The sequence below is a fragment of the Nelumbo nucifera genome, chromosome 5, assembly GCF_055504915.1.
Source record: "Nelumbo nucifera cultivar China Antique chromosome 5, China Antique-T2T, whole genome shotgun sequence".
Classification (NCBI taxonomy): Eukaryota; Viridiplantae; Streptophyta; class Magnoliopsida; order Proteales; family Nelumbonaceae; genus Nelumbo; species Nelumbo nucifera.
The window spans coordinates 11685170-11712882 of record NC_142653.1 but is presented as its reverse complement, the minus strand read 5'-3'; the positions used below and the strand labels follow the sequence as shown (position 1 = coordinate 11712882).

Sequence of the window (27713 nt, the reverse complement as noted above, 5' to 3'; positions counted from 1 at the left end):
CCAATGGGTCCTCATCCCCCATATATGGTGTTGGTAATGTTGACATGGCTTCTGTGCCCTTATCATCTGTTTTATATGTCCCTAAGTTTCCATTCAATCTTATGTCTATTAGTAAAATAACCAAAGCTCTTAACTGTTCTGTTACCTTCTTTCCTCCCATTTGTGTTTTTCAGGATCTCAAGACGGGGAAGAAGATTGGTGGGGGGCATGAAGCTGGTGGATTGTATTATCTTGACGGTGGTGGATCTTCAATTGCTTTTCAGACTTCACTTACTCCTCTACAATGGCATTGCCAACTGGGACATCCATCTCTCAAGGCTCTCAAGATTTTGGTCCCGTCATTGAGTCATTTGTCAATTTTGCAATGTGAGTCGTGTCAGTTTGGGAAACATCGTCGTGTGTCCTTCAGTCCAAGAGTTGAGAGTCGTATGTTGAGTCATTTTTCTTTGGTTCATTCAAATGTTTGGGGTCCAATCAAAATATAGTCTTATAATGGGTACAAGTATTTTGTCTCCTTTATTGATGATTGTTCAAGAATGACATGGATTTACTTAATGAAAGAAAGAAGTGAATTGTTTTCCATTTTTCAAAAATTCCATGCTGAAATACGCACACAATTTGGTTTTCCAATCAAAATTCTCCGTTTAGATAATGGTCGTGAATACTTTCTTACTTCATTTCAACAGTATTTAGAACAGCGTGGCATTATTCATCAGACATCATGTGTATTCACCCCTCAACAAAATGGGGTAGCTGAACGAAAGAACCGTCAGCTTCTTGAAACTGCTCGGTCTATTCTTCACCACATGAATGTTCCTAAACGGTTTTGGAGTGATGTTGTACTCACTACATGTTTTCTCATTAATCGATGCCCTCCTTCATCCTTCATGGTCGGTCCCCCTTCTCTATCTTGTTTCCCACTTTATCTCCATTCCCATTAATTCCTCGTGTCTTTGGTTGTGTGTGCTTTGTCCACAATCTGAGCCCTGGAATAGACAAGCTAGATGCACGCTCAATTAAATGTGTCTTCCTTGGCTACTCACGAACTCAAAAAGGGTACAAGTGTTATAATCCCATTACCCGGAAGTGCTACGTCTGCCCTAATGTCACCTTTTTTGAGTCAGTCCCCTTCTTCTCAAGTCCTGAAGTGCCTTCGTCTCCACCCGTCCTTCCTCTTCCTCTTCCTGTCAGTGATCCAGTTCCAGATGCTATTGTTGGAGTAGACTCATCACCTCATCCCATGCAGATCACCACCGAACATCCACCAATCCGGCAAGTGTATACACGTCGAACGACACCGACCCCTCCTCCAACTTCTACCTCATCTGCGGATCCTCTCATGACTCCTATTGTTGAACCTTCAGACCTTGACCTACCCATTGCTTTACGGAAAGGTAAACGCAGTTCTACCCTCCATCCCATTTCGAATTTTGTTTCATTATCTCGTCTTTCTACCTCACATCGCCAGTTTGTTTCCCTTTTATCCTCTATTTCCATACCTAACAATGTTCAAGAAGCTCTCAGTTCACCTGATTGGCGGCGGGCAATGGAGGAGGAACTTTCTGCTCTTCAACATACTCAAATGTGGGAACTTACTACTCTCCCACCTGGTAAGCATGTTGTGGGCTGTAAATGGGTGTATACTGTGAAATACTTGCCGGATGGTAGTGTGGAGCGTCTGAAGGCCAGACTTGTTGCTAAAGGTTACTCACAGTTGTATGGAGTGGATTACATGGAGACATTCTCTCCGGTGGCTAAGATTGGTTATGTTCGTGTACTAATTTCCCTAGTAGTTATGTATGATTGGCCTCTATTTCAGCTTGATATAAAGAATGCCTTTCTCCATGGTGATCTTGTGGAGGAGGTATATATGGAGCAACCACCTGGGTTTGTTGCTCAGGAGGAGGATGGTAAGGTATGCAGATTGAAGAAGGCAATTTATGGGTTGAAACAATCGCCGCGTGCTTGGCTTGGGAAGTTCAGTGAAGTGGTGAAGAGTTTTGGAATGAAGCAGTGCCAGGTAGATCACTCAGTATTCAGCTATGACTCAGAAGCTGGGAAGATTCTATTAGTGGTCTATGTGGATGATATTGTCATTACTGGCAGTGATAAATTGAGGATTGGAAAATTAAAGGTATTTCTGCAAAATCATTTCCAAACAAAAGATCTTGGAACATTGAAGTATTTTTTGGGAATAGAGGTTGTCAGGTCAAAACAAGGTGTAATTATGTGCCAAAGAAAATATGTTCTTGATCTATTGGAAGAAACAGAGGTCTGTTAGGTGCAAAACCGGCTAAGACCCCTATGGAACCAAATGTTAAGTTGAGCAGTGATACAGGAGATGTATTTGAAGATCCTGAAAGGTATAGACGACTAGTGGGGAAGCTGAACTATCTGACTATCACGAGAGCCGACATATCCTTTGCAGTCAGTGTGGTGAGTCAATTCATGCAGAACCCTCGTATACCTCACTGGGATGCAATTCTTAGAATTGTGAGGTATCTGAAAGGAGCTCCAGAACCGACATATCCTTTGCAGTCAGTGTGGTGAGTCAATTCATGTAGAACCCCCGTATACCTCACTGGGATGCAATTCTTAGAATTGTGAGGTATCTGAAAGGAGCTCTAGGCCGTGGACTATTGTATAAACCAGGAGGAAAACTTGAAGTAGTGGGGTATACAGATGCAGACTGGGCAGGCTCAGTGAATGATAGAAGATCTACTACGGGCTATTGCACATTTCTTGGAGGAAATCTTGTGACGTGGAAGAGTAAAAAGCAGACAGTTGTGGCCAGAAGTAGTGTTGAAGCTGAGTATAGGACCATGGCACATACTACCTGTGAGTTAGTATGGTTGAGGAATCTTCTACAAGAAATTGGGTTTCACATGGATAAACCTATGAGACTGTATTGTGACAACCAAGCTGCACTCCATATCTCATCCAATCCTGTATTTCATGAGAGAACAAAGCACATAGAGGTTGATTGCCACTTTGTGAGGGAGAAGGTCCTTGCTGGAGAGATAAACACAGAACATGTGGGCTCGAATGATCAATGGGCAGATTTGTTTACAAAAGCTCTAAACTCAGGGAAAGTGAACTATCTATGTTACAAGTTGGGATTATATGACATATATTCTCCAGCTTGAGGGGGAGTGTTAGAGTGAGCCGAATAGGGGTAGTTTAGTAATCTCATGTCAGTTAAGTACTTTGCTTATGTGGCTGTTTTATTAGAGTACTCTGCCCCACACTTAAGTGAGGGCAGTTTAGTCTTTGTAAGTGTAATTAGAACCTAATAAACATTAGGGGGTCGACTGAATGGGAGACTAATCAGTTTCGACTAAACCCTCCTGTTCTTTCTCTTGTCTTCTTCCTTCACTGGTTCGGGTTACTGTAGCTGCTCCAAAACAGCATCAAAAGGAGAAAAGAACAAAAGCTACAATTTAGCTGAAGCCAGGAAGACCAAACTTAGAATTAAAAGAAAACAAGAAGACCAAAAAACGAGTCATCACCACCAAAAAATGAAAAAGGGACAAGCACATCTAAGAAAATTCCAGAATGTACTACTAGTTGTGTTGTGGATTTTCTACACTGATCATCTTGCATAACATTTCACAATGTTTTATGTGAGAATTTCTAATGATCATTTTTTTTTGTGCTTATCCATGGAAAACATGTAGGTCCTAAGCTGTTATACAAACAAGAGCACACTGTTTATGTTTAGCAGATTATAAAATAGAAGAAGGCTATTAACCATGTTCATCTAAAATTCTAGAGATTAGCCACACTATTCAATTGAAATAACTTCACTGCTATGCATTGGAGTGCAGATTCTTGTTCGGCGTAGTATCCTCATCTTAGATGTCATGTCATTCAACAATTCAAAAAAATTGCATATCATCATGTGATGGTGCAAATTGCGTGTGGTAGTGTATATAACTTTGTGGTGAAAAAGGTGACAGGCTAGAAGGTAGAAAGCCTTATGCATTGAAGGAAGCAAAACCTGATAAGGATTTTCCAGGCCACCCTTTACTTTTTGTACTAATGAATAAAATACTCCAGGATTAGAGTAGAGCTCAAAGAATCCTGTTACTTCCATTATCAAGCCCATCTACATGCCATGGGACAACATAAAATAACATTCCAGTAATTGTAGATGCTGGGAGGAACTTTTAACTTTAGAAATGAACACTACCTCACATTCTCATGAAATGTGAAAAGATCACGTAAGTCTTCTGTTGAAAGAAAATTCCCCTGCAAATAGAATATTTAATAGACCTAGCATTCAAAAGCAAATGTCAAAAATGTAGCAAGCAAAAGGTAGTCACTACAAGAACCTGTCCTTTATTGTTGTCCATTTGTTCATGCTGAATAACTTTCTGAAGGCCTTCCTTTGACATCTGACGCTGGTATACCTATTAAATGTGTTCAAATAAACCTTCAAACAATCTAAAAACCATAGCTTATGGCAACAAAAACAATCACAGATGCAAGGGAAGAAGCAAGTATCATCCAGTGTTGTGACATAATGTTTTAATCAATACCTTTTCTTCAATGGTTCCAGTACTCAAAAATCTATAGATGTATACTCTCTTCTTTTGTCCATCTCTCCAGACTCTAGCGGCAGCCTATTTGTGGAAAGACAAATTGGAAAAACTTAGAAAATTGTTGATCATGAAATGAATAGGCATCTTTCTAATGCACATCAAAGTTAGTATTTACTTGCTTATCATTTGCCGGGTTCCAATCAGGATCAAAAAGCACAAGGCGGTTACCACCTATCAAATTAAGTCCACAACCACCAGCCTTGCTGCTTAAAAGAAAGGCAAATTCATCCTATAAGACATGATGTAAGCTAATTAAGCCCCATAATGCATCATTGGTAGGTGAAAGAGCCAAATAAAATTAGAAAATTTAGCATGTACCTTTGATAGATCATTAAAACGGTTGACCAACTTTTGTCTTTTACTGATAGATGTGGTTCCATCAAGCCTCAAGTATGGGTACCGCCTTTCACGACACAGTTGAGCAAAAAGATCCAGAGTCTGATCACCGAATATAAAAAGAATATACTGAACCAAAGGCTCACTTCTAAAAGCAGGACAGAACAGAGAACTTCAGAGTAATAATTAAATAGTTGACAAATGAGTTATGTAATTCTTGGGCTCAGTTGTGATTCTTGTTTTTCTTTCCTAGTTTACTTGTAAGTTTCAAGGAGGGGCTGCAGCTCGCGCCTTTCGTTGGGATGATGTATGAACTCACTCTAATTTGCTTCTGAATCAATAAACTTATGTAATTCTGTTATGCTATCAAACTAGATCATTAGTGGTAATGCAATATTATTAAAAAGAACTAGATCATCAATGCTAGAACAGTTTCTTTCAGATTGACAAGATTGTGTAAGATCAACCTATTATCCATCTCATGCGCAAACAAGTCAGATAGGGAAATTAATTTAAGTTCATTCTTTCATAAGCACTCCCAGAGGTGTACACCTAAGTTTTGAAAACAAAAAACAAAAAAAAAAAAAAAATCATGGAAGAATATGAGAAAGAGGTTTGAAATAGTTATCGACTATTCAAAGAATTTAACTAGAGAAGTTTAGTTCCAATATGAGAAAACAGTAGAAATCTGTTAACAATGAAAAACAGCAAGAAAACTAAGGGAGAAAGAGAGGGATGAGCAGAAGGAGAGGAAAGAAAGAAAAAATAGAGAGAAGAGAGAAGCCAAAAGATAGTATGGCCACCCCATTCAACATTTATATTTAAAAGAGAAAAAAGCACAAAGACAGGCACACCCCTAGCGAGGCGACTACTAAAAGGACAGCCCAGTGCACAAGGCTCCTGCCAATGCGGGGTCTGGGGAGGGATAGATGTACGCAGCCTTACCTCTGCACATATAGTGAGGCGACTACTGCTAGAAACAAATAAAAACAAATGAAGTAACATGGGCCTCATGGGCTGAGGCCCAACAGCATTAAGAAATTATTTGAAATAAGGGCCCAATGACTGTCAGTAAAAAAACCAAATGCCCCAATATTGAATTGGATCTTGCAGAAACATAATAAACAATAAATAAATAAGATCACCTCCCCTAGCCCCAGGCACCAATTCTTCAATATGGGAAAAAAATTATGGTAACCCTAACTTTTTACAGAACTTGAAGAGTACTTATTGGTCCATATATATATATATATATATATATATATATATATATATATATATATATAAACTAGCATGTGCCATCACAATTATGCAATTACACCATTCCACAAAATTAGGGCCTCCAACTTAGAAAAAGGTTAGATATTAAAAGTAACTGAAAATATACCTGAGTGTAGTTTGAAACAAGAACTATGCGATCATCTGTTTTCTGACGAAGTTGGGCCAGTAATCTAGCCAGGACGTGCATTTTTCCAGAGAGTTCAACCCAAACCCCATCACCACCAGTCCATGATCCAGATCTGATTAAATAAAGCACAAGGCACCTATGAAGGAAAAAACTGTTTCTAAAGAAGAGGCGTAAATAATACCATAGCAAAGTGCTTACCTGCCAGAAAACATCTCTGGTGGGAAAAATCGTATGCAGTCCTCAAATCCCAATGTACCTGGACTTCCACTCCTGATTGTATCATAAATAAGCTGGAAGACAAATTACCATGGTTAAAACTAGACTAGTATCAGGAATGCATATATAAAATGAATATGAAAACTAAAAGAGGGATGCAGACTAGCACTAGAATATGAATGAAGGCTGGGAAAATTTTATCCCATTGAAAGCAGTCATTTATCTTTAGTCAGACATTCTTCAATAATTAGTAGGTTTTTGTACCCAGCAAATCTGAAGAATATCAAGGTATGAAATATGAACTTCTCCATTAACCTAAGTGACATGTTGCAAGTTAAAAGAGCTAGAAGGGCTAGAGGTAGACCAAAAATGACATGGGTCGATGTAGTAAGAAATGATTTAAGCATTCATAATTAAACAATTGATATGACATTAAACAAAATGGAATGGTGAAACGGGATTCATGTAACCAACCCCATATAGTTAGGATAAGGCTTAGAAGAAGACAATGACGAACTTCTCCATTAACCTCTTGCAATTCAAAATGTTATCATGTAAGCAGAAGCATGGCATCAAGAGGTTGCAACCATGACTATGAGGGCTTTCTCACTATTCTTTTCCAACAGAAAAAACGTAGGAGCAAGAGGGATAGTGGTGCTCCAGTGGAGCACTGAGAGAGGGAGAGGCCAAGAGGCAGCGAATTAGTGTGAGGGTTTCTCAATTCAAAATGAAGCAACATGGTTTGATTTTTAGTTTAGATAAAACGACACTGCATAGTCTAATATTATATGTTATATAAGTTGTTTAATATGTTATATAATACGTGTAATTGTGTATAATGTAAAATATATAATATTTTTATATTTTATAATATATATATATATAAATAAATCGAGCCAGACTCGCAAGCTTTCAAGCCAAATATTTTATTGGCCAAATTCAAGTTTGAAAAACTAATCAAACTTACCTTGAGATTTCAACTCAATTAGCATTGAACTCGAATCAAGCCTAACTGAGTTTGAGTTTGAATTCTTCGATTAAAGCTCGATTTGATTGCATTCCTAATGCTAACCGTAAACAAACATTCTTCAATAAGCAGTAGGTTTTTGTCCCCAATAAATCTGAAGAGTTTAAAGATAGTGTTACTTTGATTTGGGTACCAATCCGTAGGCAGAAGAAGCTCCAAGGCTGTTATTGAAAATGATTAATTGACACAAAAGATTAAGAGGTGCAACATTGGTCTACCTAACCCAGCCAATTTGTTCTTCTTGCATGGTTGGGTTTGGGTTTTCAAGCTTTGGGCCAAAGCTTTGGGATTGACACTAGATCAGGTTGGGCTAGGGTTAAGGCCTTGGGCCCAAGCCAGGTCCAACCCAACACAATGTTAACCTAGCATCCTGAGCTTGTGTAACATTTTTAACATACATCCACTATGTATTACATTGTGTATGTATGCATATTATGTACTTGCTAGCACACATATACATATGTTGATCAGGCATTTACAGTAATACCAACACGTGCATTTCCTATTGGGCCCAAATTCACTAACACAGAGCATGCACACTGCTAGCAATTACATCTACAATGATGTTTCTATTGTATTTTTCTTTCATTTCCTTTTTCTCCAAAAGGATTGTATAGCTTAAAGAATTTCTAGAGTAGCAAAATATGTAATACAAAACCCTCAAACCCAACCAATCTCCACAAGCCCAACCAAGGACACCCAAACCCATCCATCCTAGAGCTCAGCCCAACTTTGTGCCACGGTTTAGCTTAGGGTGAGAAAATTTGAGAGAAAAATGAATTGATTGTATTGTCTTGGAAGGAGCATATACACAACTTTATATAGAATTACAGAGCTAATTTACAGGGTGATAAAATAGGAAACTAACTTTCCCAAAAAAACTAATTTCTATATCAGTGGGATTCTCCAATTAATATCCCATGATTCTAGGAAATTAAATTTCCTAAACTGATGGACCTAAAATTATGGAGAATCAATCAGAGGGTCAATCTTCCACTTTCCAACACTCCCCCTCAAGCTGGTGAATATGCATCTTCCATTCCCAGCTTGGAGATAAGTCCTTGGAATGCCACACTGCAAAGCCCTTTTGTCAGCATATCTGCCAGTTGACCATTCGTTGAGACGTATGGAGTGCAAATTAATCCGCTATCCAGCTTTTCCTTTATGAAATGCCTATCTATCTCAATGTGCTTTGTCCTGTCATGTTGGACGGGATTGTGAGCAATGTTAATAGCTGACTTGTTGTCACAGAATAATCTCATTGGACCTTCCCATCTGATCTTTAGGTCTTCCAAAATTATCTTGAACCATAGTAATTCACATACTCCCTGAGCCATTGCCCTGAATTCTGCCTCCGCACTTGATCTAGCTACCACATTCTGCTTCTTACTCCTCCATGTCACAAGATTTCCTCCAAGGAACGTACAGTAACCTGTAGTGGACCGCCTATCCATGGGAGAGCCTGCATAATCTGCATCGGTGTATGCCTCTAGGGTTAATCCAGTATTTCTTTTAAACAAGATTCCTTTGCCAGGATTAGCCTTTAGGTAATGTAGTATCCTAAAGACCGCCTGTAGGTGAACCTCTTTCGGGTTGTGCATAAACTGGCTAGCCACGCTCACGGCATATGCTATGTCTAGCCTTGTGTGGGCAAGATATATAAGTTTTCCTACTAATCTTTGGTACATTTCCCTATTCACGGCTGGATCTTCATTTGCTTCTCCCAATTTGTGATTTAGCTCAATCGGTGTGGAGGATGGTTTGCATGCTAACTTTCCTGTCTCTCTTAAAAGATCTGTTACATATTTCTGTTGTGAGATAAAGATGCCTTCTCTGGAATGAGCTACTTCAATCCCTAGAAAACACTTCAATCTCCCAAGTTCTTTTATTTCGAATTCTTTGACTAGGCATCTTCTCAAGGCTTCCTTCTCCTTTTCATCATTTCCTGTCACAATTATGTCATCGACATATACCAGAAGAGTCGTGACTCCCCTTACATCCGAATGCTTTATAAAGAGTGTATGATCTCCCTGACTTTGTTTGTATCCGATGGCAAGCATAACCTTAGTAAATCTTCCAAACCACGCCCTAGGTGATTGCTTGAGACCATATAGTGCTTTTTTCAACCTGCAAACTTTATTTCCTTTTAGATTTCCTTTGAAGCCCAGAGGAATATCCATGTATATCTCCTCTAAATTACCGTGAAGAAAAGCATTCTTTACATCAAATTGCTCCAAGTACCAATCGAAATTAGCTGCTAGTGACAACAAAATTCTTACCGTATTCATCTTAGCCACTGGAGAGAATGTCTCCTGATAGTCAACACCATAGGTTTGTGTATATCCTTTTGCCACGAGTCTTGCCTTGTATCTTTCTAGAGAGCCGTCTGACTTGTACTTTACTGTGAAAACCCACTTGCAGCCCACGGGTTTCTTTCCTGGTGGTAGGTCAACAATTTCCCATGTTTGATTTTTATCAAGAGCCTGCATCTCTTCTCTCATAGCATCTTTCCATTTCTCATCAGATAATGCCTCAGATAAAGTATTAGGAATATGAATGGTGTTTAGACTAACTAGGAAACTCCTATGTGATGGTGAGAATTTTTTAAAGGACACAAAATTTGCTAAGGGATATAAGGGATGTTTAGTGCATTCTCTTGTGCCTTTCCTAAGGGCAATAGGAAGATCTTGGTCAGATGCTAATTCAGAAGAAATTTCTGGAACTGTATTTACCTCATTCTCAGGATTAGGAGTTGAATCTTGAACCTACACAAGATTAGGATCCTGATTTCTTCTTCTTGAATATACCTGCAATCTCATAGAGTCAGAAAGTTCATCATTCTCTATCATGGGTCTGGTATGAATGGGTGAAGAAGTTGGTTTGGTTTGAGGTGGTTCGATAGGTGCAGATACGGATTGAATTGGTATAGATGTTGAGTTTGGGTGTTGAGAAACTGTAGGTAGACCAAGCGGGAACAATTCTCTGTCCTTATCTTCAATGAATGACAAAGACTCCCCCTGAAGATAAGGTTGAGTGAAATATGGTGTTTTTTCTTCAAAAGTGACATCAATAGAGACAAATAATTTTTTAGTAGGTGAGTGGTAACACTTATAACCCTTTTGGGTGGACGAATAACCCACAAAAATACACTTGATGGCTCTTGGATCTAACTTCCCTCTATTATGGGTATGAACATGGACAAAAGCAGTGCATCCAAAGATTCTTGGGGTGAGATTATTTGTTGTACGTAGATCGGGATAAAATTGAGAAAGTGTTTCCATTGGTGTTTTAAATCCCAAAACCCTTGAAGGTAATCGATTTATAATGTATGCGGCTGTAAGCACAGCTTCCCCCCAATAGGTTTTTGGAACATGCTGGTGGAAAAGTAAGGCTCGAGTTGTAGCTAGTAGATGACCATTCTTCCTTTCTGCTACTCCGTTTTGTTGTGGAGTATTAATGCATGAGGATTCATGGATAATCCCTTCTTTTTGAAAATAAGGGGATAAAGTTTGGTTGAAATAATCCCGTGCATTATCCGATCTAAATCTTTTGATTCTGACCCCAAACTGATTTTGGATCATGTTATGGAAATTTGGGAGTACACTACTTACATCTGATTTAGATTTAAGAAAAAAGATCCAAGAGACCCTAGTGCAATCATCAATAAAAGAGACGAACCATCGTGAACCAGACACATTTGGAACTGTGGAGGGTCCCCATATATCACTATGGATCAAAAAGAATGGGACTGAACTTCTCTTGTTACTGATTGGAAAGGGCACGCGCTTGTGTTTTGCAAATTCACACACATCACAATGAAAATATTCAACACTCAATCCTTTAAAGAAGGAGGGAAACATAGTTTTCAGAATTCCAAAAGATGGATGTCCTAGTCTAAAGTGATGAAGCCAAATGGTGTCTTTGTTGGATGATGAAAAGAATGACAGAGATAACTTATCCAGGACAATATTTGATTTGCATGATTCTTCAAGATAGCAGAGTCCATTCTTCTCCTTAGCAAGTCCAATCCTCTTCCCCGAATCCTGGTCCTGAAATATACAGTAAGAATGATAGAAAAGCACATTACAGTTCATGTCATGGGTGAGTTTTTGGATGGATATCAGGTTAGTGGACAACTTTGGAACATGAAGGACACTTTTTAGTGTAAGTGATGGATTAATATGGATATCCCCAAGGCCAGCTACGGTAGTAAGGGAACCGTCTGCAATGGCTATTTTTCGATTGCTTGGGCAGGGGTGTAAGTGCTAAAATGTAGTGAGGAGCGAGTCATGTGATCTGTGGCTCCTGAGTCAATAACCCATAAATCCCTAATAGGTTCATCTGAGACATTTAGTCCGTGAGGAATAGAAAACTTACCTGAGATTGCAAGAGAGCCTGTACCACTAGGTTTCTCCAACGATCCCAGAAGCCCCCTTAACTTTTCGATCTCCTCCTTATTGAACTCGGTCTTGTCTGGAGGCTTTTCTTGGCTCGGCTGATTTGTGGTGAAGTTAGATTGACTTCGACTCTTCTGTTGTCCTCCTCGGTAGCCCCATTCCCTATTCGATGGTTTACCATTCAGCTTCCAACACTTCTCTTTGGTGTGCCTTGGTTTCTTGCAATAGGTACACCAAAGAGACTCCTTGTTGTCCCGTGCAGAGGACAAATCTGTCTTCAATCCTTCCAGTATTTTCGGTTGTTCCATCCTTGTAGTCATGGCTGAACCTTCTAGTACTTGGGGTTCAAGCATAACCCCCCTACGGCTTTCTTCAGCACGAATCAGAGAAATAGTCTCATTTAGAGATGGTACCTCTTCTTTTCCGAGAATCTGGACCCTAACTTGATCAAATTCTGCGTTGAGTCCTGCAAGAAAGTCATAAACGCGATCTTTTTCGATAAAACTCTTTAGGATTGCTGCATCCGCTGCACATTTAGTCTCAATGCACCGATAATGATCGAGTTCTTGCCACAGGTTCTGCAGTAAATTTGCTTACTCGATAACTGTCTTGCTACCTTGTTTAGTTGCTCCAGTCTTGACTTTGATTTCGTACACTTGTGCTGCATCACGTGCTTTTGAATATGTTTGTCGGATGGCATCCCAGATCTCTTTAGCCGTGGATAAAAACATACACGTGTCGCTGATTTCAGGGTTCATTAAATTCCATAACCATGACATGATCATGGAGCCAGTTTCGTCCCATGCATCAAATCTTGGATCTCCTTCCTTCGGTCCCGTCCCTAAGAGATGGCTAAGCTTTCCTTTTCCCTTTAAATATGTTCGAACAAACTGAGACCACTTCAAATTATTTTTCCCGTTCAACCTATATGTTGCCTGAATGTTTTGCAGGTCGCCAGATGCTTGATGTGAGGAAACTTCTTCCGATTGTGCAGTAGTATTTGATACGGTGGCTTCTGACATATTGGGTGGGCTTCAAGAAAGAGAGAAAAACAGACAATGAGGGTCTGAAAAACTTAGTAAGGATTGGCGATGAAGGCCTAAAGAATCTTTCAGCCAATGTAAAAAAAAAAAAAAAGTAACTGTAATGCTCCACCAAACTGAAGAGTGGATCGAAACCACTCAAAATCAAAGCTGATCCAAATGAAACCAAAGGGATTCAGTAAATCTGCTCTGGGCAACACCAGATCTAAGATTTCAGACTGATTTGATGTCTCTACAAAGAGATCCAAGAAAAAAAGGATGAATCCAATGGCGCAACAGTCCAGAAGAAGCAAAAATGTAGAGTCCAGATCTGTAGCCGATCTCGAAGAAGAATCAAGGACACTCAAGAACCTCCCAAATACTGTTTGAGAGTTCTTGAACGCAGCAGAGATGACCAAAGAGATACTATGTGTGGATTAGGTCGTAACCTGGCTCTGATACCATGAGAAAATTTGAGAGAAAAATGAATTGATTGTATTGTCTTGGAAGGAGCATATACACAACTTTATATAAAATTACAGAGCTAATTTACAGGGTGATAAAATAGGAAACTAACTTTCCCAAAAAAACTAATTTCTATATCAGTGGGATTCTCCAATTAATATCCCATGATTCTAGGATATCCCATGATTCTAGGAAATTAAGTTTCCTAAACTGATGGACCTAAAATTATGGAGAATCAATCAGAGAGTTGGACCAGCCCTAGGAATCTTCTACTTTCCAACATAGGGTATGCTTGGGCTAGCCAACAAGGGCTTTACCTCAAGTTGGACCAGCCCTAGGATTTGGGGCCAACTCTTTTAGTTGGGGTTGTTGGGCCTTGGTTGGTCCTAAACCAGGCTCATCCCAACCCACAGAAACTCCCCCCCCAACCCCCAACATACCCCTCTAACACCTATAATTAAAGTTCGGGTGTCATCTCCATGTCAAAACACTTCAATTTTATGTAAATTCCATGTCAATACCCTGTTCACACCTTTTCCTTGGTTTATCTATATAACAAAAGAGATCAAGTTAAGACACAATAGTAGCTAGATAGTTTGCGTTTGTGTCGGATAGACAAATGTTAGACAGTGTTCTAGTGGCAAATGAACTAATTGACTCAAGGAAAAGGGAGGGGAGGCCTGGGCTGCTTTGTAAACTAGATCTGGATAAGGCTTACGACCATGTTAATTGGAATTTAATCATTCGATTGACTGAATTATATTGCATGAAATTTTCCCAAAATTTTCACACAAATACATTTACATCTCAGCTTTTATGCAAAGAGAACCTTGCAAATTGGATATGTTACAAGACATTCACAGAGAATTAATCACGAACCATAACTAAAGTTGTAAGGGTAGAAATCTCAGCAACAGTGTTTTAAAAGTGCAAGGTGCAAAAAAAAGTGCAAGGGGCAATTTACAGCTGAGGTGTGTGCCTTTTTGAAGCAAGACACAAAATTACAAAAATGCCAAAAAAATCAAAATAAATGTCAGAAAATTCAAAAAATAAAAAAAATATATTAAACATAATATTAATAAAAAGTATAAACTTAAATTTTAAAATAAATGTTTTAAAAAAACCTATTATCTAAAATTAAAATACATGAACATGACATGTAAAGTGCATTCAAATGAAAATTTGAAAATAAAACCAAACATATAAAACATTTTCAAGCATGTAAAACCCACAATCTCTATTTCTTTCCTCAATTGCATTACTTCAAATAGCTAATGTGATGTAAAACATCTTGCATTCCTAATTCTATGAGCCACCTTTGTACCAAGCCCCTCAAGGCAAGCCCAAACAAATCCATGTTAGGGTCATAAATTCTTAATCCTTACACAAAAATAAATAATGTTATAATGTTAATTGTCTTTTAAGAAGATATTTCTAGGGTCTGTTTGGTTCGCAGGAATAGGGATCTGGAATTGGAGTTGAAATGGTCCATTCCGATTCCAGTCGTTTGCCTGGGCAGAACCAGAACCCTATTCCCATTCCTGGTAGAATGGCATTCTCCCATTTGAGGGAATGGTCATTCCCGTCTGAACCAAACAGACAGGAGGAATAGACCATTCTGATCCCAACTGCAAACCAAACGGACCCCCAATTCTTAATGAAAACATCAATTTAATTGATATCTCACCTTTGGATGATTGCACAACTTTTTAAGGGCTGTAATATATGCCAAAATTTTTGACTGCTTCACCTCCTCAGAAATTACCCGTTTAACCTGTAATGGAGGTCATGAAAGGTGTAGTAGTCCAGTCAATCACTTCCTTGTATCATATCCAATGAGAATTGCACCTATTGCAGAAACATATAATGTATGGCAATAAGAAAAAAGTGTAAAAACCTACATTTTTCGAATGTATAAAATGGTTATACAGTTCTAATTGGAGAGGAGTCAGCTTGCAACAAACAACTTCAACTATCTGCATGGGAAATATCAACTCAATTATTCAAGAACTAATAAGTTCAACATTCGTTCAACAAAACTGTTAATATCAAGCAAATGCTCATAAATATAAAAAGAAAATAACAGGAATAAATATGAAGCATGGAAAGGTGATAAAGAAGTGATTATTGGATGTGTCCTTTTGTGATATCTTGTTTATGAGTGCAGATGCAAAGGTTTTTAGCTGAATTCAGCTTGGAGAAGCATTGAATGCTCCAAAAAGTGTTGTGCTAAGTGCCAAGTGTATGCATCACATCTAAGCATCCAATATTAAAAATCTATATATTTTTTTTAGTAGTAATGAAATCAATAAAGGTCATAGAGGCAACAGGCCCCTGTCAAGATGAAAATGAATTGACAAGACAAAATTTTCAAAAAAAAAAAAACACGATCATCAGATGTCTTTATCAAGTCCAGCAATGTCAGGTATACCTCTTAGATGGAGATAACGCTATTTATACAATGTGTCACAAATACAAAATCTCCACCTTGACATTGAACTTAGTTATATTAAAAAAGAGAATCTGGTCAAGCATGAAGATCATATGCACACTAACATTAACTTCAAATATGTTTGTTACTTACTCCAATGCTGATCCCAGTTATCCAGGATCTTGAGAGGGTTAAACTGGCTACCATCCTAACCTTTAGCATTACTTCAACCATTTTAAGGTGTTAAAGATAAATCAGTTTCCTGCTTATTTGTAAAAGAAATAGAAGTTTCATATTGATCAGGGTCCAGGCTTCAAGTCTTAAAGGAAAACCAGACCCTCTGTTTCAAATAATAACCATTGCAAGGTAAGCGTATTCTCAAGCCTACATGAACGACAAAGGACAGTCAACCTTGTATTTATGAAATGCAATCAAGCTTCCACTATACAACCAATGAATTATTTCCATTCATTATTTTGTATGAAGAAATTGTTACATTTTTTTCGCTTTTCATGCTACTGCATGTTTACAACTCTATCTTTTTTCTTTTGAGAAAAAACATGTTTTAGAAATCTTATTTGGAGCACTAAGTGTTTCCAGAAACTATTTACACATAGGCATCACCTCCTAGTTAGTCTTAGAGTATATCCATACAAAGATAACTCCATAAATACAAAGGTGCAAAAACAGAACATAGTTGCCCAACAAGGCAACAACAGAACACCAAATGAAATGACCAAGGAGATATTATGAAATAGTAACAAAGGATGATTGATGCAAGATGTGTAATGTGGATAGATATTTTGCCAGATGAATGCACTAAGCAATGTTGAACAAAAGTTTGGAGTAGATACCAAAATAAACACCATACCTTTGGTGGTAAGTGATTTGATAACAGAGCATTTGTCCTCCTCAGGATAAACTGAAACAAAAAGCCATATGTTAACTTGAGGAGAAATCTTACACCAACTACAAAGCTAGGTAAGTCATTGGTTACAAAAAAAAAAAAAAACTGCACATCTGAAACTATGATGCAGTATATGCAGCTTGACCACAAGATAACAGCTTCAGGTGTTGGTGTTTATTTTCAACAATAAATGTTTTTGTTTTTATATTAAGATAAGGCATGAATAGGTCTCTCAAAAAACTAAAGAAGATCTTACAATCTAGCCCATACAACAAAAAGAAAAGATTACCTGATTTACTTTGGCACTTAATTCTGCAGAACGTTCAATGCCTAGTTTTCTCTCTTCTTCTGTTGCTGTAGGTTCTCTTCCACAAATGATTGGAGCCTTGATTCAAGGTGAATGTCACAATTTGAAGTAAAATGAGTTAAAATTATCAACTTTTAGCAAAGTTGGAAATGCCAAATCATTAATGTTACATACATTGTGGTACTCAAGGTTCAAAGTATTGATACGCCAAATATGCATTTTGAGTGTTTGGAAGCTACATAACCTTTTTTTTTTCAAAATTGGCCAAGGGGCAGTTTAGGTCAAAACCCCAAAAGCCTTGTATTTCTTGTATCAGGGGTTTGCCAATATGATACAATATGCCCAATATAGGGTGTATTGTATCAAATTTTGAACCTTGGTAGTACCATAGCAATTGATTTGATTCTTTTAGAATGAATTTACGATAACATCAGTATCATTAGAAAGAAAAGAAACTCACTACTTCAATCCATGTCAATACTACTTTTCCTTGATGGTAACAGGTTATGTTTCATTAACTTAAAATCAAGTCACATGCTAAGTAAAGTTATGGTGAAGCTTCTGGAAGACATTAACCTTGACAAGTACAAGAGAAATGATCACTATATTATATGTAATGAAGTGTTGACAATCAAGAATCAATCATTATCATCATCATCATCATCATCCATGCCTTATCCCAACTATATGGGGTCAGCTACATGAATCCTGTTTCGCAAATCTGATATATTTAAAGTCATTTCCACGGTTAAATTGTTAGTGCTTAAATCATTTCTTATTACCCCTATGTCCTTTTTGGTCTAACTTGGTCACTTCAAGCCCCTTCAATGTGTATAAATCACTTCCTCTAACTGGATCAGTTGGTGGTCTTCTATGTGCCCAAACCATATTAATCTACTCTCTCTCATTTTATCACCTATTGGAGCTACTCCTAGGTTCCTATGGATAACTTCATTCCTAATCCTATCTGATGATGTGTGATCTAGTGCTCCCTGCTGGCAGACAACACGGACGTCAAACTGGGTAGGTCGCCTAGCTGAGCTGCAAAGAAAGAGATCAGAGTGTCTGGGTTGCTTTACCCAGGGTGGGCACTCCAATGCTTAAGGCAACGAAGAGTTTTGAGAAAGCTAAAAAGTAAGAGAGCTAGAGAGTTGTAAATGCTAAATCGCGCTTACCTTTTACTGTGAATGGGGATGCCTTTATATAGGATAGTTGTTGTGAGGCTCATGAAGCGCGTCTGAGATCTCCGGCCCGTCTGGTTCGGAGGCAGTTCCACGCCCAAAGATGGACTCCAAGTAAGTGGGTAATGTCTATCCAGTCGCGTTCGAAGCAAGCGGGGTGGTAATCGGCTCTTCCAACATGGCGACATGATCCCAGGGAAGTCGGAGACGGTATCCCGACCTAACGCCCAAAGATGGACTCAGCACGTCAAGCAGGTCACTAGTTGAACTCAAGTCAGGTCAGCGGATGCAGGTCGCCTCTTACGCAGACCTAACGTCTTGTCGAGCCATTCGTAGTTCGGTCTACCAAGGTGGTGCCAAGGTCGCCAAGGCGGGTGCAAGGTGTCTGAGGCACTCCCGAGGTTTTCTTACGTGGTGTTAAGATGTTAGTTGACTGTTTTGAGGTGCCACATGTCATCACGTCACTGGAGGGCCAAATCGCCCCACATCAGTTGCCCCTCACTCTCGAGTCAATGCCAGTTAGGCGAAGGGAGTAGCTCGCTGTCAATCTTCGACCCGTGGTGACTCATTCAGTCGGTTCGCAAATTGCTCGGCCTGTCTACCAAACTCGGCTCAAGGGTGGGCTAGCATGCAGCAAGATTCGAATTTCAAATTTCAAGTTGGGTGCATAAATTTTAAAATTCAAATTTGCCCGCAAGCGGTGTGACCTCGATCATTAATCCATCGTCGTATTGCCTCATCCATTGATTTTCCACACCCATGGCTATAAATAAGGGGTCCCATTCGCACTGTTATGAGATTTTCGACGAGAGAGTGGGGCAAGCAATTGGAGAATCCTGTTGGGAGATCGCTATCAGTTCGGCGGGCGAAATCAGATTGGTAGAGGTCGATTTTTGTTTTCCAAAAAGCTTGTAAGTCTTTTTCCTTCTTTTAGCCATGTCCTCAAGTGAGTTAGAAGGGGGGTTCTCTTATTCTACTCGGGCCGAGGAACGGACTTCAGTGCGAGATCAACGAGGTTCCCATATTAGGGCCTTAACTTTTCGGCAAGAGTCAGAAGCCAGCTCCCAGTTCGGTACCAGCAAGCTAAGTGGGGAGGAAATCATTGGTTTAGTGTTTGCATTCCACATCCCAAATGAGTTCAATTGTATTCAGCCCGACCCAGACCAGTTCCCTTGGAGCCACGACCGAGGCAAAGTCTGTGTCTTCAAGGAGGCATTGATTGTCAGCCTCCAATTTCCTCTACACCCATTCATTATTGAGGTCCTCTCTCTCTACGGTATTTCTTTGGGGCAACTCCACTCGAATGCCATCCGAACCCTTGTGGGAACAATTTCTCTTAATTACCATCTTGACTTTCCTTTGGACATAGATGTCTTATCGGGGCTATGCAGTATAATGAAGATTCCCAATGATCCTACTGTTTTTACTTGTCTTTCCACCGAGGTTATAAGCTTCTAGGAGGTTTCCCCACAAAGGTTAGGGACTAGAAGAATAGGTATTTCTTCCTTTCTCAGGAAGTTGGTTGGCCTATGGACACCGTCTGGCGACGTAAGGCGAGAAAGGTCTTTGAGGTCGAGTTCGATGAAGAGTTTATTGTTGAAGTCCAACACCTTGTACGTCAACGGTTACTAATAGATCAATTCTTAGCTGAGCCTATGCTCGTTTAGGTTGGCCTGGGTCCTATGGGTAGGTCAGCAAAATCATCAATTCCTTTTATATTGGAGATTACCTTCTAGCTCGGCTAACTCACTTTTCTTTTGTGTGGCTTCTCAGAGATGGCGAGTACTACTTTCCTCTTGGCAGCAACCAAGAGGCCCTCAAAGAAGAAGAGAAAGGTGGTGGTTGACTCCTCGGTTCACTCGTCAATGGAGGGTTCGACAGCCAATGCCAAGGAGAGACTCGCGTGCACATGCCCGAGGTCTTCGACCTTGAAGGGGGCGACGACCCCATGTCCGTAGAGCCCGCTCAGGTTGCCATAGGTCTGGTCGCTCCATCCCCTTAGGTCACCCCAAAAGAGTGCACTTCCGGTCCCTCTCACTCTGACATACCTCGTTTCATCCCCAACATCGACATTTTGATTGCCGGTTGTCTTACCAATCCTCTAGTTGCTCTGCGAATGGGGAGAGGAATCCTTCTCCCTGAGGACGTCCAGTACTACAATGGGCTCGATCCTTCCGATGTCGACACAAGGATGACTCAATGCATCCTTCAAGTGTGTAATCTCTATTTTTGATGTCTGCTTTTCTTTCATTCCAAGCCTTACTTGTTATTTTTCCTTTTTTACAGGCGAACACGATGGGCCAGGCCTTGCTAAATCAGGCCGCCTTATCCAAGCGTGAAAAGCATGAAATGTAGGCAAACATTGCCCTAGGCCCAACTAGAAGGAGATCACCTAAGCGTTGAGGCGGCTCACCGCAGTGCAGAGGAAGACCGCCAATGCTTCTTCAAGCTCAATATCGATATGCAACGCGAGTTGGAGCAGCCCAAATGAACCATCGCCACCGTAACCGACAAAGTGCAAACTAAGGATCGTCAGCTGGAAGAGCAGCGAACTAAATATACTAAAGATACTCACTGAGTTGAGATCGCAACAGTCAAGGGTTTCCACCTATCACCAAAGTATGAGCAGGAAAAGGTCGACAACGCCCTTCCTTCTATGAAGAGGGGATTTAAGCTATGTTGCTGCTTCCTCAAGTCCCTGCATCCCAACTTTTATTTCGGTACTATCTATTAGGTTGGTACCAAATGAGCTAGCCGTTCAAGTCAACCAAGAGCCTCTAACTCCGGATGAGGAGGTTGGCGAGATCGGCAATGTTGAAGAGGATGAGGGGACAGACAAGGTCGACGACGATTTGTAGGGTGATAAGGAGGGGAAACTTCCGGTGGGGAGTCTCTACTTACGTTCTTTAGGAAATTGTTGTACCTAGAGCATGCGTGCTCCTAAATGCTTCTTTTTAGAGCCTATGTGCTCTTGATTGTTTCTTTCCTTTTTTTTTGTTGAGTAACGATGTACTCTTTTCTTCTGTTTAATGGAACCACATCTTTGCACATCGTGTGTCTTTATCTTTTTGCCTTAGATAGTAGGCTAAGTCTTGGAAACACAATCCAAGGTGTCGAGACAACAAGGTGCACCAATTGCCTAGGTGCCAAAGCGACTAGAGTTATGATTTCAGCCAAGTCAAAATGATGTCAAGTTGTCGAACTGTCGAAGTATTCCAAGGTCGACGTAAGGGGCCTCAGAGCTGAAAGCGGTTTGGCTTCCTCTTGTGTATAACTTAGCCGAAGTGATCACAGTGTAGATCAGCTAGACCAAGTCGCCAAGGCGGGTGGTCTCATTTTTCATACTTAGTGAAATTTGTAGTCTATGCGGGCACAGCTCAAAACTTCTAAACTCCTCACAGATAATATCTCCTTAAGTTGTCAACATTCCATGCACGAGGTACCTGCCTCCCCTCCAACGTTTCGAGTTACTCACTACTGGTATGTCACGGTCCAAATATAGGCCAAGTCACGGACTTCTTCCACTAGGTCGAGGTTAGTCCACAACTCGTCCTCGTTAGCCTCCTCATTGTACATCTTAAACTACAAGGTCGGCACCTCGATCTCGGTTGGGATGACAGCCTCCGTCTCATAGGTTAAGTTGAAAGGAGTCTCGCATGTCACCGTCTTGATTGTAGTTCGGTAGGCCCAAAGGACACTAAGTAGCTTGTCCACCCACAGACCCTTAGGCCTTAGCTCGGGAGAGTCAAGCTTTGAGTCCGCATAGCAGCACAAGTAGGGGAACGTGAACAACTTGCGATATAATTGCTCGCCAATGATAATATAGCGAGCTAACTGTCGTTCTACCCTTCAAGCTACGTTGTGTTCTGCTGGTAGGGTCTCATGGCACAGATAATCAACAAGCAAGTCAATCCAGCTCGGTTCCGCAACCAAAACAAGAGCAACCTCTTCTGCCACCCTTTCTATGCTTAGTCGTGGCAGGTCTTCAATGTAGAGTGTCTTCTTTGTAATGTCCATTGCACCAACCAAATTCGAGAACGCATCGGCTTTGGTGTTTTCGGACCTCCGCACTTGTTGGATGTACCAAGAGTGGAAGTTGGGTAGGAGCTCTCTAACCTTAGTCAGGTAGGCCAACATGGCGAGCTCCTAGGCCTCATAATACCCATTCACTTGGTTCACCACTAGATGAGATTCATTGTACACCACAATATGTTTCATGCCAACCTCCTTTGCTAGTGATAACCCGGCTATCAGCGCCTCATACTCGGCTTCGTTACTCGAAGCTCGGAATGCGGACCGGAGAGCGTAATCCATCTTCACCTCGCTAGGTCCATAGAGGATCAGCCCAGCTCCGCTTCCACGTTGGCTAGATGAGTTGTCCACATGAAGGATCTACGGTTCTTCGTCCCAAGTTGAGTCAGATGATGCACTAGTTGATGCCTCCAAGGTGGTCACGAGCTCAACAACTTCAAGGGCCGACATGATGAACGTGCACTCAGTGACGAAGTTAGCTAGGACCTACGCGTTGATCGCTAGGTGCAACTCAAACCGGATGTCGTACTCATTGAGCTCTTTTGCCCATCTTATCAGCCTTCCCGAGACTTCAAGCTTCTAAAGGACTTGCCTTAGAGGTCAATCGGTTAAAACCACAATGGTAAGGGCCTAAAAGTAAGGGTGCAACTTACGGGCTACTAGCACCAACAAGAAGACCAGCTTCTCGATGTTCGGGTACTTGGTCTCCACAGCGTGCAAGACTTTACTCACATAGTAGATAGGTCGTTGCACTCTGTCCACCTCGCAAATTAGGACCGAGATGGCTGCCTCATCACTGGCAGAGAGGTGGTGTTTGAGATTGTCCTCAGGTTCCGGCCTAGTCAACAAAGGTGGCAAACTGAAGTACCTCTTGAGCTCGTCAAACACGAGCTGGCACTCTTCAGTCCACTCGAAGTCTTGGTTCTTTTTTATGGCCTTGAAGAACGAAGACACTGCCCAGCTGACTTAGACATAAACCAGTTCAAGGCGACTATCCAACCTGCTAGCCTTTGAAATTCTTTAATTGAACCAAGGGGTCTCATATCTAGGATGGCCTGGATTTTATCCAAGTTGGCTTCGATGCCACATTAGTTCACTATATACCCGAGGAACTTGCCCGGCATGACCTCGATGACGCACTTGTTCAATTTGAGCTTCATGTTGTACTTTAAAATGTCAAAAACACAATCTAGGTCAAAAATTAAGGAGTTTGAAAATCGGGTTTTCATAACCATATCATCAACATATGCTTCTATTTTATTTCCAACTTAATCAGAAAATAATTTATTTACAAGGCGATGGTAAGTCACCCCAACATTTTTTAAACCAAAGAGCATTACTTTATAACAGTACAAGTCTGTCTCAGTTACAAAAGCAATTTTTTCCTAATCGTCTAGATCCATTTGGATCTGATTGTAATCGGAGTAGGCATCCATGAAACTCAACAGCTCAAATCCTAAGGTCGTGTCTACCAGGCGGTTTATTCTAGGAAGTAGGAAGTTGTCCTTTGAGCAAACTTTGAGGTCGGTGTAGCCGACGCACATGCGCCACTTGTTGTTGGCTTTCTTCACGAACACTGGGTTGGCAATCCAACTCTCGGGTATTAGACCTCTCTAACAAAGCTTGTTGCGAGGAGCTTCCCGACCTCCTCATCTATTATCCTCCACCGCTACTAGGTGAGGTTCCTCTTCCTCTACCGGACTAGTCTGACTAAAGGATCAACATTTAGCCTATGAGTTATGACAGAGAGGTTTATGTCAGGCATTTCTACTGTCGACCAAGCAAAAGCATCTATATTTTTAATTAAAAAATTTACCATCCCAGAACACAGTGGTTCCGTGAGGCAAGCTTTGATCCGCACAATCTTCTCGGGGTCGGTATCCGAGACCGGCACCAAGGCGGTGTCCATGGGGCAAGCTCTCTCATCGTCATTCTCCGGAGGCAGCTCCAAATTGATGTCAACGGCCTGCTTTCCTTTGCCCTTTAGCATGGCCAGGTAGCACTTGCGAGACTCAAGTTGATCACCTCACACCACTCCTACTCCATAGTTTGTCGGAAACTTCATCAACAGATAGTAGGTTGGCACTACTGCTCGGAGGGCATGTAAGGCAAGGGGGTCACGATCACTAGAAAGTCGTGATCGAAGCATACTGAATTCAATGTCAAGTCCTCCTAACCCCCCTCCTCTTAAAGAGGTGTAAGCCTCCTTGTGTTCCGAAGGCTTACACCTCTTGCGTTCCGAACTACACCTCACGCCTCTAGGTAGTGGAACGCCTCGCATCATGCCTCCGCGTTTTAAAACATTGATCAGAAGCTAGTTTGGCTGCTAATCTTCTCAACCAACTTTAACCATTAAGTTAAACAAGAATCCCATCCCAAATCCAAGAAATGTTGTTAAATGCAAATATGTTGTACCAAGAATGACTAACATTCTGGTGGAAGACATTGAGCAAAATTACAAGTATATACAGGACTTCTATTTAACCATGGTCTGTTTTGAATATATAAAGCTAAGCATCTCACCTCATAGTAACGACGAAAATAGGCAACATCCCCCAAAATTCCTGGGTTAGTAAAGTTAACCATTGCAAAAAATTCTTCCAAGTCATTCTGCCAAAATAAATAAATAAATAAATATTAAACCAATAACTGCTATACAACAAGAGAAGGTTCAAAGTTGAAGAACAAAAATAGTGTAAATTTTATCCAACCTGCATTGGAGTTCCTGATAATAGAATACGCCGTCTACATGAAAGAGCAGCTAGTGCCTGATTCAGCACAATATGCATAAAGTTACTAAGATAATGGGGAATATCATTATACCTACATGAAAAAATAGTGTATTCTAAAATAAAATCCAACATTTCTGCTTTCTGACCCGATTGGTTAATGTTTGGTCATTTTTCAGCCTATGGGCCTCGTCACATATGAGAAGATCGCAAGATCCACTTTGATCAAACTTTGATGAATGCATCCGGAATGTCTCATACGAAACAATGAGCACCTTACATAGTATATAATGAATCAGTATTAGTGTAATCAGGAAAATTGACAAAACCAGAGGTACAGAAGTTTACCTGAAAAGGGCTGTTAGGTCTTGTGAAATTATCAATACCAGAGACAACATCATCACGGGTACTTTCACATAGAGCAATAAGTTGAACTCTTTCCCCAACCCACTTCTTAATTTCTGACTCCCAGTTACTAACGAGACTAGTGGGAGTAACAATGATTGCCTTCTTAACCATTGGCTTCCCATCAAATCCCTGATGAAGAACAGTGTATAGTAATGTGATTGACTGTAAAGTCTTTCCCAACCTGCACAAACAAGACAAAATAATTACCCTAAACAATATGGCCAGAAAATAAGATCATAAGAGACTACTGGTTTGAAATCAAATGAAATACCCAAATTGGATTAGGCATTTACCCCATATCATCTGCTAGAATACATCCTGAAATACCCGCAGAACTGGACAATCCAGAAACACACTCAAACATGAACTGAACTCCTTCTCTGCATGAGAATTCCATCCACAAATATAAATTGAGTAAAACAATTGGAGTACTAATAAATTCAGATTACTAAAAGTCTAACATTGTGAATTAAGTGTTGCTCTAACATGTTCTAAACTCCAGTTCAAAGTTAACTAAAAAATTAAGGGGAAATCTAAAATAATATTAGCTGACAATTTTCTAATGTACTGGAGGATAAGTAATATTCAAGTGTTGAAATTACAAAAAAAAAAAATATATATATATATATATATATATATATACTTATGGTACAAGATTAAAAAAAAAAGATAGTTAACAGTGGCGGACCTTGGTCACTATTAACAATTACAATTACCATTATAATGGCAGGGATTTTTAAAATCTCTATTATTGATCCAAAAATCTCTATATTGCTTATCCAAATTCTCGTGCTTTATTATGGAGTACCATAAATTTAACTAAAGAAACAATAGCAGTAAAACTTAGCTGCTATAATAACTCAGAACCATACTGCTACTGTAATATGAAATCATGAGCATATGTTCCAATTAGACTTTAACACTATGAATCCCAATATCGTATAGATTAGCTACTTGAAAAAGCAAAATACCTTTGATGAGGCCTAAGGAAACGAACAAGCAAAGGTTCCACCACTATTGATGTCATGTTCCCATATTCACCTTCAGATTCTTCAGGTTGCCACAATACCAAGGGTTCTACCCCTGGCGGCAGAGACACATTCTCCTCTGGAACATATTTCTCAACAACGCTTGAGGCACTCAAGCGGTTGGTTACCGGAACCAATGCGGGCCTTGAAGAACCCCATGGGACAAATCTCTTACGAGCCCAAAGACGGCGAGCAAGCTCTTCATTCTGGTCACTATATCGTTGAGTGCATGGAGGCTTAAATGGTTTCCTAGCCACGGCCGCTCCATCTGACACTGAAAGGACTCGAGGAAGTAGTGGCTGCCTTCTAACAACAAGGTTGCCCCTGATGAATCACAAGCATATAAAAAAACACCTTTAATCTTCGTGCATTTAACTATAATTTTATATTCTTGCAATAATTTGAAGATATTAGTTCACCAGACGTTGAAATAAATCACCCAGAAAAATACCATTATAAATCGAAACCCTATATAGACAACCGGAGGTCGTAACCAACCAACAGTACTTGGCCTAACCAATTCAAAGGAATTAATTGTGTTTCGGGAAATGTAAACCACTAAACAGGGAGGAAAATGATTTCCATCAACATGTATGGATTTGTAGCTTTTTATAGACCATGAGGAAGATGTAATTTTCTTGATGTACCTCAGAAGTGCGGCTACATTCTTAGACTTCCGATCTTCGTCGGACGGGGGAGATTCAGCCGGAGATCGCTCTTCATCATTGTCAACTTCGTCATCTTTGCCTTCGCGGTACTCGTCGCTGGAATCGCTGAGGTCGGAGTCAGACGCTGAGAAGACCCCTTCGTCGTCTTCCATGACGGATGAAATCCACCTTCCCGCGTTCAGGCTTCGCGTTCCCAAGGCAAGCGCAGCTCTACTTGTTTAAATTTTACAGAAATTTGGCGGAAAAGAGGACCCGTCCAAGGTCCAACGAGGAACAAGATACTCTAGCATCCAAGTTTATAAAAGAATCCATCGTATATAAACCGGGCTCTTCTCTTTCGACCCATACACACCCGTTTTCAAACGGTCGAAATTTGGGCCTCGTTCGTTCGTAGTGGAGCGGGCCAAAACATTATGGTTGTGTTTGGGTACCATTGCCTTCTACTTGAAAGGCCTTGGTCAATACAAATTTTAATAAAAAAAATATAGGCGTTCGATTCAGTGTTACCTTTTAAAGTAAAAATATCAAATTTAATGTTTCCTTAAGG

At 40.3% G+C, this 27713-nt stretch overlaps 1 protein-coding gene across 1 annotated transcript in view; it reads right to left on the bottom strand.

The window, feature by feature from the left end:
* RAD54 (DNA repair/recombination protein) overlaps positions 1-27455 on the bottom strand; it is a 31614-nt gene extending 4159 nt beyond the window's left edge. Inside the window, exons 1-18 of the mRNA XM_010271025.3 lie at positions 27146-27455; positions 26442-26822; positions 25764-25850; positions 25411-25651; positions 25212-25337; positions 25045-25101; positions 24857-24943; positions 17103-17198; positions 16778-16828; positions 15377-15451; positions 15163-15249; positions 6547-6638; positions 6328-6460; positions 4923-5042; positions 4720-4833; positions 4542-4625; positions 4335-4412; positions 4193-4251 (exon numbers count right to left, since the gene is read on the bottom strand). Coding sequence (XP_010269327.2) covers positions 4193-4251; positions 4335-4412; positions 4542-4625; positions 4720-4833; positions 4923-5042; positions 6328-6460; positions 6547-6638; positions 15163-15249; positions 15377-15451; positions 16778-16828; positions 17103-17198; positions 24857-24943; positions 25045-25101; positions 25212-25337; positions 25411-25651; positions 25764-25850; positions 26442-26822; positions 27146-27318 — 2141 coding nt within the window. The 5' untranslated portion in view covers positions 27319-27455. The remainder of the gene's footprint in view (positions 1-4192; positions 4252-4334; positions 4413-4541; positions 4626-4719; positions 4834-4922; positions 5043-6327; positions 6461-6546; positions 6639-15162; positions 15250-15376; positions 15452-16777; positions 16829-17102; positions 17199-24856; positions 24944-25044; positions 25102-25211; positions 25338-25410; positions 25652-25763; positions 25851-26441; positions 26823-27145) is intronic.
* Positions 27456-27713: the final 258 nt, after the last annotated feature.